We start from the raw sequence: 16,715 nt of genomic DNA on the forward strand, positions 1-16,715 counted from the left end.
AACAGTTGGAGAAGATTGGTGTGGAGGCTCAGCATAACATCTGGATTTACTAGCAGCCTAATTCACAATGGATAGATACTGCACCAGACAGATGTGTGCAGGGAGGAAGAAACAATCACATGTAATGTTTATGAGAAAAAAATGAAAAAAAAAACCCAAAAAAGATATGACCTGCATAAAGTGCCTTTGGAATTGCCACAGTTACAGCAAGAATGGTTTATTAGCTACTGTTTAGCCAACGGAGACAGAAGACCACTGACTCTGGCTTCCTCAGTTTTGAATCAAGCAGTGCCATTGGAAATGTCTCTATAAACACCAAAGAGAAAATATCATAGGAAGAGGCTGCATGGCGACAGGAAGGGTTAAGGGTTTCCGATGTGAAATGACAGTCCAACCCTGTCTTGAATGTGTGATGACACACGTCAATACTTCTAAGGAACAATGGTGTCATTCCTTTCAAGTTAACACAAAGATATCATGCTATGTTACAATTCTTCCAGCCTGTACCTAGTATCTAAATTTGTACAAAAAAGGGTAATATCCAGTTTATTTTCATTCTGAGCATGGAAAAAATTGTTAAACTTAATGTTCTATTTGAAATTCTTTCCAAGTATTGGTCTGTAGAAGGCTTTTGGAGAAAAATTAGTCTTCCAATTTTAATAAAGTAGAGGGCGGGAGTGTCAAAGTACTTCAAAAATAAAAATGTCACCGACATTAAGCTTGATATGAAATTCAAATACAAAAAAAATATGCTCACTTTTCCAAGTACATGAGACATCTTTAATTGTAATGAAATAAAATCTGAAAATCAGTCTAAATCATTTTAAAAAGTAAACATGAGTTTTGTAATACTATACCTGTATCGTGATTAATTCCATTCATTGTCATTAGAAAGTATGCAAAATATTTATTAAGGGCTTTGCCTGGAGAGGCACAACATAAATAGAACAAGTCTTCCTGAAATGTAATCAATGTACACGCCAACCAGTTGAGAATTGGTGGTGAAAGGGGGCGGCACTTGAGCTGGGGCTGCGTTCCCTGGCGGAACTTGGGTGCGGCCTGGACAAGCTGGCCTCCAGAGCCAGCCCAGGCAACTGCTTCTGCCACCGGCTCTGCAAAAGTCTGCTAGGCAAATGCAAAAGTGCACGCAGAACTTGCTGGAAGGGCAGTGCCCCCGATGCAGCGGGCCTTAATCCACCCCTTCAAAGCCTTGAGCATTCTCCACGGCCATGAGAAGTTTCTCCCGCAAATCTTCAAAGGTTTCGTATGGAGGTAAATCAAGGCGATTAAAGCTGCCAAAGGAATGGATAGTGGTGGTGAGTGGCTGCCTTCCTCCTTGTCATAGCAGCACTTTCTTGATTTGGCTAATGGGCATTGGCTGTTTGAGCAAGGGAATAATTAAAGAAAAAAAACAACCCATACTTTTATTACTCAAAGCAAAATTCTAGTTAGGAAAGTGTCTATGCCAAACAGGTTATACAGTCAATGGGGAAAACAAAACAGCCTTTCAACTGTCCATGACTACTCTGCTGCCAGGATGGAGACACAAAGACAAGACAATCACCAACAACCACAGAGAGACTAAAAATGTGGGCTGGTGAGATGCCTCAGCCTTGCAGGTGCTTGCAGGCTTCTGAGTTCAATGCCCAGAAGCCACGTAAAGACAGAAGGAGAGAATCAGAGTTGTCTTCTGACCACACTAGTAGTAGCATGTGCACCAAATGCTACACACACACACACACACACACACACACACACACACACACACACACACAGAGAGAGAGAGAGAGAGAGAGAGAGAGAGAGAGAGAGAGAGAGACTACACACATTATAATAATTAAAAAACCCCACCTTTTTAAAAAAGGAAAAAACCACCTTTTTTAAAAAAGAAAAGAAAACCCACGGAGCATGAGGCATGTACACTTCAGGAATGAAGAAAGGACAGACTGTTTCTCACACTATCACTGGTCCATCATGCATGCCTGAGCCAAGGGCTCTTCTGTAGGTGTGAAGCAGGTTAAGGATAGGTGTCCTGCACATGCGTATCCCTATGCAAGGAGGTGAAGCCAGGGAACCATGGGTCCCACTCCTAGGAATGGTGCAGATCCTAGAGCAGAGCCCAGGCTACCTGAGTTACAGAAAGCTAAGCCACCTCTGCTATCCAGTTGGCCACAATCTAGGTTCAGGGAGAGCCAGCTCAGAAGGCTTCCACTAGGGTGGGGCAGGTATAGCTCACCCTTTGAGAGTGTTATAGATGGATAGCCTCTGCAAGAAATCAAGCCCACTTGTTTACGGGTCAAGTTCAAACCCTGTCCCTGCCATCTTTGTGACGTTGGCCAGGTCATCTCATTTCTCTCAATCTGTCTGCTCAAATGTAAAAAGGCTGTTCACAGGACTAAGGGAGGGTCAAATCAGAATATATGCAGAAGAGGCTGGGAGCATGTGCTCGAAAGATGGTGACTACGGCAACTCACTCAATGTTCTGTCTTACCCAGTTCAAGAGCATTTAAAAAGGGTTTTTAGCCCTGAAAGGAAGCTGTTTGAATTCTGCAGACATCCTCCCCCAGGATAAAGACAGAGAACTGTGCACAGTGCCTGCTCCAATTTCAGTCTGGAAATCAGTGTGCATGGCAAAAGGACCACACAGGACAGACCATGCTGTTCCACGGAATCACAAATGGTTCTTCAGGTGAGGGAAGGGCACCCACAGCAGCCAGCTCCTCCACTACCAGGTTTTACAAAGGCTCTTACAGGCATTGTGGGTGAGAGAGGATGCTCATGTCAGCTCAGTGGGCTGTAGACCCTCACTGTGCTGAGAGAGGCGGGGGTGCACTCCCCCACTTCCTCCAAAGCAAGAGGGAAGGAAAAATCTGTGCAGAAACCTGGGACCCCCAACTGAGTTTGGACAAAAAAAGAGCTTGCTGAATGTTGCTTTAAAATCCACTGAGCCATGTCTGTCTCTGTGCTGGGTGTCCTGTGACTCTTCTAAGCTAATTAATGAGGCTTCTTCCTCCCTCTCCAGCCAGAGAAGACCTTCTGATGGTGTCACAGCCCATGGGTCACTTGCAGACTGTGTGAATAGAAGGGCTTTTAAATTGATGTTGCTATGGGGGAATTCTGTCCTTAATTTTATCTTTTAAACATCGTTGTGTGCATGTGTGTATTCCATAGCACGCATGTGGAAGTCAGAAGATAATCTGCTGGAGTTGGTTATCTCCACCATGTGGGTCCCAGTGATCCAACTGAGCTTATAAGGCTTGGATTCATTTATTTATATGTGTCTGAGTGTTTCGCCTACATGTATGTGTGCCATGTGTATACTGAAAATCAAATCTCCTGGAACTGGAGTTACAGATGGTTATGAGCCATGGAGGGACTGGGAATTGAACTCAAGTCCTCTTCAAAGAGCAACAAGTGCGTGTCCTTCACCACTGAGCCATTTTTCCAGGCCCCATGGGGATTTCATTACTTACCATGTGTGAGCTCTGGGCAGCTTTTCAGGACTACCCCATTGCTCTATTGTAAACAGCTGAGGACCATTGGAACCTGAGGGGGGTGGGAGGAGAGAAAAAGACAGAGATAAACAGGGCTTGAAGCAGGAGAACAAAGTTCTGGGGGGACTTAGTGGAAAGGGGAGGGGAGGAGCATCAGGGTGGGGCCTGCCCAGTGAGTCCTGTGGGAAATCCCCAGGTCTGCACTGCTATCTCCCCCCAGTACAGAACTGTACCAGGCGTGGCAGTGATGATACAGATGCAGCTGCTGCAGCCTCTCTGCTTTAGGGGAAAGTAATGCAATGTGAGCCTTGAAGTGCAGAGCAGAAAGGATCCTGAAAAATCTGGGTTTAAAAGCTGAACACAAAACTTGAACTATGCGAGGGCAGGGGAAGGGGGCGGGGGAAAAAGAAAGAAAAACGATAAAAGAGGAGAAACCTTCAAGCTGTCTGTGTAAACACTACCTGAACCCCTGCCTCTTCATCTCCATGGGTCTCTATGGAACTAATGTAGTTAAACTGATCTGGAAAGTGACCAAGGTCACAGCAGGACAGAGGGGCCTGGGACATGCCACACTCACCATAAAGTTCGGCAAATCCATTCATGGGTACTCGGGAGGTGCCTGTGACAAACTGTAGTAACCGGATCCGCTTCTCAGCATCCATCAGGAGCACAGCCTGCCAGAGGCAGAAGGTCATGACATCACCAGGCAGCACACAGCACACACTGTCATGATTTCACCATGCAGTACACCCTGCCATGACCTAGGCAGGCAACCAAATTCCCATTTACATTGCCATAGAATCACCTACACTATCGACTCTGAAAAATGGCACCGCCTCCCCCTTTTTGATGGTTGCTACAGCCCAGCCTCTCTAATATTAGAGTATCACTGGGTCCCATTTTTTCTTTTGCCAACAGGCCAAAATTAACAATATACAAAGAAAACTCTTTGGAGGGCCTCAAGCTCAGGTTTCTGGGTTTGAGGCCTGGGGTCTCCCTGAAGCTAGTTCTAACCAGGTGGTTTTCCAGAAGTATCTAAAACAAGAGGAAGCCAGGTGATATGGACACAGAAAGATCCCCAACGATACTTGATAAGCAGAAGGAAACCCCAGGTAAAAATGGGCCTTGGGACCAATCTGTGTGCCTCCCAGATCCTAACCACTGCAGGAATGGAGCCAGCCTTCCTGGACATATGATTTGATCTTCTATAATACAATCCAAAATCAAAGCCAAGTTACAGTCTTTGAAAAGTCTGGTTCCTTCTCTCTGTATTTTTACTGATACTTGAAATATTAATAACAGACCTTCAGAAGTTAAAACATGATAGTTGATTTCTTCTCATTTTTTTTTTTTTGTAAAATCAGCACCTATCAGTTTTAGTGGTGTACACCTTTATTTCTAGCACTTTGGAGGCAGAAGCAGGTGAATCTGTTTTGAGGCCAGGCAGGACAACACAGTGAGACCCTGTCTTAAATAAAAAATTGCTTGATAAGCAGTTTAGGCTGTCCTAGAACTTTCTGTGCATCTCAGGCCAGCCTCAAATTCACATTGTATTGGCTTGGGCGTATGAGTGATACCTGGAGTTTAGGTGTATGCTATCATGCAAGGCTGATTCCCCCTTTTCTTGTATGTAAATAATCTCTTATTTTTTAAAAATGTTTAGTTTACTGTCTTTGCCAATCCTTCTCCAAGCCCAACAGAATACAAACATTGGCCCTTAAGACAGCAAATGAGATTTAATTTGCATCTCAGGTTGCAATATATAAAAATCAAAATGGTTATTGGAATAAAAAAGTGTTGACGTTGGGTGGTGGTGGTACACACCTTTACTCCCAGCACTAGGGAGGCAGAGACAGATGGATCTCTGAGTTTGAGGCCAGCCTGGTCTACAGAGCAATTTCCAGGACAGCCAAGGCTACACAGAGAAACCCTGTCTCTGAAAAAGAAAAAAAAAAAAGAAAGAAAAGTCCAGAAAATGACTTCTACACATGGATGAGGCAGCTTGAAGGCATTACTATTCCCAAAGAAGCTTCCGTTCTGATTTCCCCCAAGAGGCCTGATTTGGAGGAAGAGCCTGAAGCAGAGGTTGGGCCTAGAGTGCTGCAGTTACCTTCCAGAACCACTGGATGACAGGATGATTGGGGCAGTAGCCATTCTTGTAAATAGAATGCTGTCTCCAGTCATTAACGTCGACATCTCCAAGGCCACACATCAGCAACTAGTAAGGAAATTGAGCAGATGTAAATGAGGTGGGCTATGCAAGGTGAGAACTCTCTCTTCTCTGTGCTGGTGTGTATAACTGGACAAGCAGGTAAGCCAGCAGTTCAAGGGGGGTGAGGGAAGGGTAGAGGGATGGATTGAAGGAGGGAGGGAGGGAGGAAGGGAAAGAGAGAGAGGTTTTCTCAATTGACCTGCATGCAAGAGCTGGACTACATTGGTTATCTTTCCAGCCCATGTGCTCAGGCACACTGCTGTAGAGTCCCCTGTACTGCATTAGCAGATACATAGGATTCTTTCTATTACTTGTCCCCATGACAGCAAGAACTTATCCCCCCAGATGGGTTAATTCAGGTGACAACCTCATCCTTCCAGCATCCTGTGGGTGCCCAGGCAGGAACTAGTCCCCTGAATCAGTACTTGCCTAGAGTTTGTTCTTATCATAAGAGTTTCCAATGAATATGATAGGAAGAAAACCATTCCCAAAGCCTGAAAACTGATTCCTAGGCCTCTGGGACCAGCCTGGCTGAGTCATCTTGCGAGGTCATTCACTTCTCACAGCCTCTATAAACTTGTAGTGCCTGCGCTACAAAATTTTCATGACACTCATCTTGAAACTTCCACTTTAAATTCTCTGAGACATGCTTTGTTGGACATGGGTTTGGAGAGACCAGCTGTGGACAGATGCAGCCTCCTTCCTTCTGTGCCTTGACACAACCCAAGGTGAGATGTGTTTTTGGTTTTCAAGTTGCTCTCTCCCTCATCTCCATCGAAGCTGAGAAGCTGAGATGGACGTTCATCAAACACTTCCTGCTACTACCCAGTGGCCTCCTACAATCCTTATTCAATACATGCCACTTCAAGTTCAAGGTCCCGTCTCCTTTACAGACTCTGGAAAAGGAGTACAGCTATAGTGTGGCCAAGTCCTACAACGACCTGCCAAGGTGGAGACTGGGCTGCAACAAAGGGCTCTGGCTCAGCCTGGTTACGCAGTCTGCTTGGCCTGAGCAGCTCATTAGAAGTGCTTACAACTGCCCTGTCACAGGCAACAAATTCACTTGGCTACTATTGCTAGCCTCCCCAGGCTAGCCCGAAGACAGGCCTTGGAATAGAGCATTCAATATGTCATGTGCTAGAGCATACAAAAAATGTCATTTGCAAAGTAAAGAGATACTTAAAATCATCTACTTTATGTATAAAATATGATGCTGATCAAACAAACCTCCAGTTCGTTTTCATCAAAAATTTTAATCAAATCGATTGGAAGAAGTTCTGTAAATCCCTGAAAGGAAAAGATAAAAACATCTTAAGCACCTTTTTTTTTTCTTTGAAAAAGAACAATTTCATAGGTAGAGGTCAGCCAGAGAAGGCTCGCTCTTCCGCTGGCTCACGTAGCAGGGACCGTGTCAGGTGACCACAATCCCAACAAAATCCCAAGTCATGAATAGGGGCTTGAAAATGAGTACAGTCTAGAAGCTTCCAGGACTTGCACATTTTTTGCAACTCTGTGATACTAGGGACACTGTAGGCAGGTGGATTGCAAAGGCAACTTATGACACACTTTCGTGAGTCAGTGTGTCCTAAAATGTATAGACTGCAAACGTATAAGAGACACATTTAAAAATAGCTGACGGCATGGGTGGAGGAGAGACGGAAGCAGCATCAGCCAGCACAGAGAACTGACAGAACAGCAAGCCAGGCTCTGTCCTGGGCTGTCATTAATTACGGGGTGACCCAGGAAGAAATTTTAGATGCTGTGGCTCCTGAAAGCTGGGCAGGGCTGGGAATCTGAAAGCTGGGTGGGGCTGGGAATTTGCTTCCTGGGATTTCTCCCTTAAATACAATGCAAAAGGTGCCATAACCAAGTTCACCTTTGCACCTTATGTCCCCCAGCCCTGGCATAGTTGCACTTCCTGCTCAGGGGAGGGCCATCTTCATGATGTGCAGGTCACTGAGCTTGAGAACTATTCCATGAAAGAGGGCCCTAGAAATGAATACCATGGGGTTTGGGCTTCTCCCTTCAAAATTTATTTCTTATGTGTGTTCATGCATACATGGAAGTTGGAGGACAACCTGTAAGACCTGGTTCTCTCCTTCTACCAGTGGCACTTGGGGTTTGAACTCGGGTAATCAGACTTAGCGGCTACAAGCATCTTTACTTGATTCCATCACAGGGACAAAGCTGGTATTTGGATATAACATTAAAAACCCAGAGCATGAAAAGGGGAGACTCTGTGGGAAGTTCAGTGTCACAGAAGTGAGGACTCTGTGGGGAAAGTCTATGAGCCTGGCTTGGGTAAGGTCTGAATGAGAGGGCACTAATTTTGGAAGCACAGCAGCAGGCACCTCCTCTGGGCACTGCTAGAAGTTCCAGGTTTACGGCTCTAGACCAGGTATGAAAAATGTTTGGTTTAAATACGGTGGAAGTGCTAGTGAGCTGGTTCAGCCAGTAAATGTGCCGTTATCAAGCCTGAGGACCTGGGACCCACATCCGTCCCACAGAGACAACCACCTCTTTAGAGTTATCCTCTAATCCTCACCTGTGTGCACACATACATGAATAAATTCAAAAGAAACATAAGTGGAAGCCAGGCAGTATAATCCTAGCACCCAGGAAGCTGAGGCAGGACTACCATCAGCTCCAGGCCAGTGTATGCCATATAGACTTGGTCTCAAGCAAGCAAGGGACAATGCAGTCAAAACAAACTAAAAATGGAGAAAGGCAAAGCAAGAGAACACTTATAAAATGATGGTAGAGCATCATGGAACATTTCCACCTCAGGCAATGGCCAAGAGGGTCAGCTGCCTGTGCTGGCCTTCTGCACGCTGTCCCTGCCTTCACCCCATCAGCAGTGTTTACCTCCAAGAAGGCGTTCATTTGCTTCTGGACCCTGTTCACGAATCTCCACTGGATGACTAAGCTGTGAGAAAGAAAAAGGAATGCTTAGTCACCTCTGTCACCTTCCAGCCACGCTTTCTTTATCCTTGGGCCTGCTGCTCCTTAGGTGGAGTAAGCAGAGAATCCTGAACAATAGAAGGCAAGGTGGGGTGGGGCTTGCTATAGCACATCTGCTGAGAGACCCTCTATTCCTTTACATTTGTGAGAAATCTACACTCTCTCTGAGTACCTGGTCTGCTGGCCCTCATCCAGCCTCAGTGGATGCAAGTACTCCACAAACATGGTTTGATAAAGAAGGAAGAAACGGTGGGCTAAAGATGGATGGCTCAGCAGTTAAGAGCACTGGCTGCTCTTCCAGAGGACCCGGGTTTGACTTCCAGCACCCACATGGCAGTTTACACATGGGTAACTGTCTGTAAGTCTAGTCCCAGGGGATCTGACATCCTTTTCTTGTCTCCAAGGAACCCAGCCACACATTATGATACACAGACACATTCACAACACCCACACACATAAAAATAAAAAGTTAAAGATCTGTTAATAAAAAAGTCATAGGATGTGATTATACATATCCACATATTCACATGTATGTGTAAGTATGAACGTGTGTTTGTTAAGAGTAGTTCATCATACCATATATTATACACACTAATATTTAAAAATAATTTGTTTGAGATAGGGTCTGCCTCCCCAGTGCTGAGGTTAAAGGTGTGTGCTTCCATATCTGGCTCACACTAGTCCTTTTAATACTAAAGTTTAGAGATGACTGACAGAATTTGAAAGTCACTGAAACTGTCCCCAAGACAGTGTTCAGTGTGAGCAATCCGGATTCTGGCCTCATCTTCAAGGTGGCAACATGACAATAGCTTGAGTGGAGCAGCCTGCAGCACACAGCACTTGGCTGTATTGGCACCACAGGGCTAGGCCGCAATTCACTGCCCAGGAGTATTCTTCAAGTACCAGGGCACCACGGGGGTCAGTGAACAGTGGGGAGATTTTAGTCCTATATAGCTGAGACCCTGCCTGACCTTGGCCCATGTGACATATGTCCACATCCTCAGGCCTCAGCTATCCTGGGATGGATAATTTTTTTAAAGAACCACTTAACACCAGTACTTTACAAAGAAGGCCAGTGGTGCCTTCCGATAAAACTGACAATGGTCAGAACAAGGGTGCAATTAGCATGACAGACACGTATCACAGTACCTTACTTCTAGCTTATTTATTAAGTGCCATGAACTTTCATCTGAAAGTGACCAAAGCCAAACCAAACCAACTAAAAATCTCCCACAGGGGTTGAGGCTTCAGTGTCTTCCAGGTAAAGCCCACAAGACTTTCCTTTTCTTCCTGATTAGACAGACAGTTGGCTTTTCTTCACATTACACTAAATAGAAGACCCTAGCCTGTCCTCTGAATTCAAGCCACTGACCTATTTCAAATGAGGTTAGAGGAGGGCATTTATCTTGTTAAAAGGGAGTGCAGACTGTAAATGAGCTCAGTGTGGGCTGAACCCACAAACATACAGAAACCAGGACCTGTGAAGCAAACACGCCTACATTTCCCTCACTGGAGCCCAGGCTTAGTATAGAGTGCATCACAGAAGAGGCCAGAATTGTGTGTAATGGATTCAACCGAGAGTTCCTTCTGCCTTCTGGATGTCTAGGGTCCCTCAGGAGCTAGCCTTCCAGGACTCAACAATTTGTTCTACTAAATAAGTCTGAGATTGGGTTGACAGACAGCAACTATCAGAACTCACCACGTTTGTACTATTTCCCTCAGCTTCCAGTATGGACAAGTCAGGAGATAGGATATTTTCTTTTTGGCAATCCCTAATTCTATTCCATTAGCACTTAACATTCCCATGGTTGCAATTCTGAATTTCAGACAAGCCATCCATCCCCGGAGAGCACTTGCCACTTTACTATAATGGATACTCTTTCTTCTTGCTGCATTCTTCTAGGGGTAGTTCACTAAAGCCATGAGAGAAGGTACATTTCTCTCTCACATTCAATTGCCCAGTAGGCCAAGCAAAAAAGAAATTGCTGTTATTTAAATGGAGAAGCCAGTTGTGGTGCCACATGCCTTTAATCCCAGCACTTGGGGAGACAGAGGTATGTGGATGTCTGTGAGTTTGATGCCAGTCTCATCTACAGAGCAAATCCCAGGATAGTTAGACATACACAACAAATTGTCCTGTCTCAAAAACAAAAGCAAAACAAAACAAAAGTTCATATTTGTAGTATGCACGAGCAATTCTGGGAAAGGACAACAAACAAATAAGTCATTTAATTTCTTAAAGGTAAAAGTTACAGGGGCTGGGAAGATAGTTCAGCTGTTTAAGTGTTTGCTGAGCAACTGGACCTGTCTTCTGGTTCCCAACACTCATGAAACAAACAAACAAACAAACAAACAAACAAACAATCAAAGCCAGGCATGGTGGTGTGCCCCTTCTGCAGGGAGGTAGAGACAGCATGTCCATGGCACACACTGGCCAGGCTGCCCGGTGGAATCAATGAGCTCCAGGCTCATTGAGAGACCCCGTTTATTAAAAAAACAAAACAAAACAAAAAGGATAAGCAGTGATTGAGGAAGATACGACACTGACCTACACCCCAAGCATGCACACCTGCACACAGACAAATGAACACACATACCACACGCGCGCGCACGTGCGCACGCGCACACACACACACACACACACACACAAATAAAATGTAACAAATATGTGCATACATACTCAATATATTCTCTTTTGTTTTCATTCGTTACCATTATTTCAGACCCATTGGGCTTTAGATCCACTTGGTATGTCTGTAAGTACAGAGGAAAAAACAACAATCAAAGACATGAAGTTATTTAACATATTATTGAATAACATCTTACTATAAAAGGAAGAGAAGCAAAGTTCATTCAAAAATATATCCCAGCAATGGGCTCTGTGTACAGGAGTGTGTCCAATGAATCTTTCTAACTGTTCCAAGATGTTACCCATGTAAAGACATTATCATTAAGGCAATTATTTTATGGTTATTTATGAGTTTAATTATTCTCCATACATTAGCAACAACAAAGGGCAACAATTTCATGTGCTATTCATTTATCAAGAAATTAATTATGTTAAAGAAGAAAAATAAATGCCAGAGAACATCCGTCAAGCCCACAGAGATCCAAATTCCAATCAACCATCAAGCCCAGAGGTGCAAATTCCAGCATTCTGTTTGTTACTAGAAATCACGTTGCATAAAGAAGGACACATGGGATTTCTTTCAAGAGGCAAAATACAGGGACTTAAAAAAAAAACAAAAAAACAAAAACAAGGCCGGGTGTTGGTGGTGCAGGCCTTTAATCCCAGCACTCAGGAGGCCAGGATAGGCTCCAAAGCTATACAGAGAAACCCTGTCTCGAAAAAACAAAAACAAAAACAAAACAAAACTCAACTAATCAAACATCATTAGCATCATCAACAAAAACCAAGAAGGAAAGAAGAAAGGAAAGGCAGAAAGACACTTGCTTAAGAAGCCAGATAGAGATTATATGTTACTTTTTATAGGAGACCAGAGGAAAGCTCTCCTACCATGTGAGTCTCTGGGATCTATATCTGTTTTTTCCTTTTGGTAATAGTTTTTCTTTTAGAAATTATATGAATGATTTGTACAATATACAAATGTTTTCATATATTCCATGGTTGTCATATATACACCAGGATTGTCAGTTTATAAAGTAAATATCAAAATAGACTACACATCTAAAAGATGACATTCATTGTAGCTATTAAAACAGCACAGGATATTTACTGATATTTGCAGTGTATCTAATTCTACCTCTGGAAACAAACGCAAGCAAACTCTGTGTGCTTGCACAGAATAATTCGGGAAGATGTAGGTGAAATTTTTCATCATGATATTTCTTGAGCTGGTATTATCATGTAGAGCATATTTTTTGTGTGTGTTTATTATACTGAATTTATTTTTACTAGGAATCAACTAAATTGTTAGAATTGTTTTTGCAAGAAAGAGACTAGACTATTTGTGTTAAATAATGAGGCCATGACAATAAGGTGAGGCATGGGTGATCCTGCCAACTGGGTCGTCTCTGTCCGGTGGTGGAGAGAGCACACACAGCAGCCCGGGGAAGGTACTTTACTGCCCCAATCTTGAGCCTCCAGATCTCAGCAGCAGCTTCTTAGTGGCGCATTGCTACTCCGCTTCCCATTTCACTTATGCTATTAGCTGCCAGGGATGAAGTTTAGAGCACTTCCAGGGTCCCGTGACAACCACGACGTTGGTGCCACTGCTACCTCTTTGAATTCTTTGAGTGCCTGAGCTGAAGGGGTGTGCCAGAGGGCAAAACCATTCCTAGGATGCTAAAGCTGTATTATGTGGATGTATTTCCTGGACAGTCCCATACATCCACCTTTCTATTACTTGCATTCCCTCCATTCTTCAACCTTCCTATTTTCTAACACCACTGGACTGTATGTCATAGGGCTGGCAGCCCAAAGCAGCTCAGGCGACAGGCAGCCGAGCATTGAGGAAGTAGGGTGGAAGGCAGATGAAGGCTTTTCCAGATGATACGTATTCCCGTTAATGACAAGTTGAAAGTCTATGTGGTTGGTTAGTGGTCCAGCCATGCTCTGCTACAGCCCACAGCAAAGGAAACATGTTGAAGAGCTGGCCCCACATACCTGCCCAAAGTTCTCTTCATCTATGCAGAACATGAGGTCAAGTTCCGTGGGGTCATTTTCTAAGATCCACTTCAAAGAGTTGTAGTACTCGCTGTCCTATAGGAATGACACAGAGAGGAAAAGTGAACATCTGTTTTCAAAACACAAGCCTGTTTGGCTCCTTTACTAATAAACTCATTCCAATGTAATTCCATGCATAATACACCCAAGTGTGACACCACTCACCACAGTGTCAGGGAGTCTGCTCTACCAAAACCACTTCTTGTTTCTTTACTTAAAGATTTCCTTTGTAGCCGGGCATTGGTGGCACACGCCTTTAATCCTAGCACTCGGGAGGCAGAAGCAGTCGGATCTCTGTGAGTTTGAGGCCAGCCTGGTCTCCAGAGGGAGTGCCAGGACATCCTCCAAAGCAATACAGAGAAACCCTGTCTCGAAAAACAACAAAAAAACAAACAACAACAACAACAAAAAGATTTCCTTTATGCCTGCATGTGCACACACATGTGTTCAGGTGCCCATGAAGGCCAGCAGAGGGAGTCAGATCCTCTGAGGGGCAGTTAGTTGTGAGCCATGCTGGGAACCTAATTCCGGTCCTCTGCAAGAGCAGCACACATTCTTAACTACTGAGCCGCCTCTCTAGCCACATCTTCCCATTAGTTTAAAACACAAGAACTCTGGACAGTGACAGTATTTGTGACTTCTTCCTGTTCTCTATGGCTAAGGCTACCCACCTGCTTGGGAGGGCAGAGTAGTGAGACTCCTCAGGCACCACCCCACACCCCACAGGTCTTGTTGCCCCACAGTGGTCTCCAACACCTCTTCCTGACTCAGCCTCCAGGGGCTGGGATTATAGCCTGGCTACTTCGTTTGTGGCTATTCCATACCTGGCTCAGGTCCACAGAATTTAGCACCATGCCCTCCTGTCTTCTAAGAGTGAGACTATCAGAGAACAGGCAGGACAGTGTCTAACTAAACAGAACACATTTTGTGTTCTGTCCTTAACTGTTTTCCAAATGTTCTTTGCCCATTAATTTAAGCAAAAAGTAGGGCCGTGTTTCAGAAAATAGAAGCTGTGAGACCATCAGGTCCCCTCTGCTTATGCCCGGAGTCTATTGCTGAGAACATGACAGACTCAAAAGAAACCAAAAAAATAATGTGCACATCACATTTAAAACACTAATGTTTGGGCTGTAGAGATGGCTCAGCAGTCAAGAGTGTGTACTGCTCTTGTGGAGGGTCCAAGTTTGATCCCCAGCACCCACTGGGTAGCTCACAACCACCTGTAACTCCAACTCCAGGGCAAATCTGATGCTTCTAGCATCTATGGGCATCAGCATTCATTTGCATGTACTACTTACCCAATACACATAGTTAAAAATAAAATAAATACTCTAAACCCCCAAATACTAATAACCAATAGGAACCACAGACTTAAGCATTAAGAGCAATTTGTAGAGCAGGACAGTGTTGCACATCTATAGTCCCGGCACTTGGAGTAGAGGCAGGAGAATTGTGTGTTCTAAACCAATCTGGACTACATACATAGTGATATCCTGTTTTAACCTCCTTCCCCCACTGGGGGTGGGGGGAGCAATTTCTCTGCTCCTAGCCTCCTCAGGATAGCACAATAGAAGCATAAATTGACAAAGGGAAAGTGAGAGTGAACTGAGACTACAGATGTTCACTCAGAGTGACTGTCCTTATAATAACTCCTGTGACTGCAGATATGGTTTTTGACTCGGTCCATAAGGTGAGAGTGGCCTGTAATGGCTACATGACTGACTGCTTTTACTCACCACAGATTCCATGTCATTCAGGGTTATCTGCTTCCCCAGCATCATCTTGTAGAATGGTCGGATGAAGAATCCTGAAATATGGCAACAACTTGGTTAAGTTTTAAGCCCTGAACACTGCTATGCATCTGCAAATGGAATCAAAGGATAAACTGCTTTCCGTATAAATGGGAGGGGAGGTCATGACTGAATGATCAGGGACCTCTTTGAGTAATCCATGAGCAAGTGAGGAGGGGGGCACTGGCTCCTTTTAACTGTTAACCTGAGATAATCTAGAATCACCCAGGAAGTCTCAATGAAGAGTTACCCATATCAGTTTAGCCCATGGGCATATATGTAAGTGATTGTTTGTCTCAATTGTTGATTGCTGCAGGAACATCTATCCCACTGCATGAGGTGCCATTCCCTAGGAAGGGTCCTGATCACCCTAAGAGAGAAAGATGCGCTTATTCTCTCTTTGCTCTTAACCATGCATGTGATGTGACCAGCTGCTTGAGTTCCCGCCTTGACTTCTCCAAAATGATGGACTGTAACTTGGAACTAAGCTAAATTAACCTTTCTTCCCCCACATTAATTTTTGTAAGGATATTTCATCATGGCAACAGAAAGGAACTGTGACAGAGGGCCTGGGAAGCAGTGGAGTGGAGTGGAGGGTGTCTGTACTTGGAGATGCTTTAGCAGCAGACGAAAATGGCTTCCATGTGGCAGCAAACAAGCCCTGGGCCAAGCACAAGTGTGTAATGCCACCAAGGGTGGTGTCATCAGAGGGCTGTTAGGTGAGTATAGTGTCTCAGGGAGGCCAGGCTAGAAAAGAGACTTCTTTCAGGGCAGTGCTGAGTCAATGAGGTCAGGAAAGCTCTGCCTGTGCATCAGTGCCGGATCCTGGACACCACTGTTGACAGAGGCCCTTGTGAGGGTTGTACAATGGTCCACGAGGGCTGCCAAGGCCACAGGAAGGCCATGGCAGAGAAGACTCCCCGACCAGGTAGATGTCTTCCTAGGAGCCCATCCATAGGAAGGCTGCACCTTTATCTCCAGATGTGGGGCCCCAAGCAGCACAGGCAGCTTCAATTTGGCTTAGTGCAGTCCCCAGGCCACAGATGGTACACTTTAATGTCTAGTGAAGTAAAAACATGATGCTGACCCCAGGGGCAGATGGGCTGAGTGTGTTCTGCCAACAGGGTATTCATGTGCTGAGAAACTGAAGACCTGTGGATTCTTGGCAAATGCACAATCCCCTTTGAGGGAACTAGCTCAGTCACCTCTGGTCCCCATCCACCCTTGGCTCTCTCCATTTTTCCCTTGGCCATGTTGAGTGCCAGCCAGCCCAGGTTCCTCCAAAAGGAATTTGGCTTTTGATGCTTCTAGGACACTCAGCCCCAAGGCATAGTGTTTCTGTGCCTCCTCCCGCCAATCTGCAGTGGGGAGGTCATCACTTTTTCTCCCTTAAATATGAGGTCACTGGGGTCAGGACCATATTTTATAGTTATCTATATTCCCCCCACAGTAATTAAGTGTCTTCTTGCTTGGTGGAAGATGAATGAGCTGACTTTCTCAGAACGTAGAGGGGGTCAACAGGCTGGCAAAAGCAAAGAAGGGGCCTGAAGTAAAAAAACAAGCTGCACACA

The 16,715-nt window shown here is 44.8% G+C and overlaps 1 protein-coding gene across 2 annotated transcripts in view; it reads right to left on the minus strand.

The window, feature by feature from the left end:
• Positions 1–881: 881 nt before the first annotated feature.
• Positions 882–16,715, minus strand: part of Nedd4l (NEDD4 like E3 ubiquitin protein ligase) — a 324,233-nt gene continuing 308,399 nt past the window's right edge. For both annotated transcript variants that reach the window (XM_027402751.2, XM_035440119.1), the window contains 9 exons: positions 15,091–15,161; positions 13,295–13,390; positions 11,348–11,421; positions 8,572–8,632; positions 6,934–6,993; positions 5,605–5,712; positions 4,072–4,168; positions 3,474–3,546; positions 882–1,292 (listed from right to left, as the gene is read on the minus strand). In XM_027402751.2, the coding sequence (XP_027258552.1) occupies positions 1,190–1,292; positions 3,474–3,546; positions 4,072–4,168; positions 5,605–5,712; positions 6,934–6,993; positions 8,572–8,632; positions 11,348–11,421; positions 13,295–13,390; positions 15,091–15,161 (743 nt within the window). In that variant the 3' untranslated portion in view covers positions 882–1,189. The remainder of the gene's footprint in view (positions 1,293–3,473; positions 3,547–4,071; positions 4,169–5,604; positions 5,713–6,933; positions 6,994–8,571; positions 8,633–11,347; positions 11,422–13,294; positions 13,391–15,090; positions 15,162–16,715) is intronic.

This window comes from Cricetulus griseus, chromosome 2 (assembly GCF_003668045.3).
Source record: "Cricetulus griseus strain 17A/GY chromosome 2, alternate assembly CriGri-PICRH-1.0, whole genome shotgun sequence".
NCBI classification, from domain to species: Eukaryota; Metazoa; Chordata; class Mammalia; order Rodentia; family Cricetidae; genus Cricetulus; species Cricetulus griseus.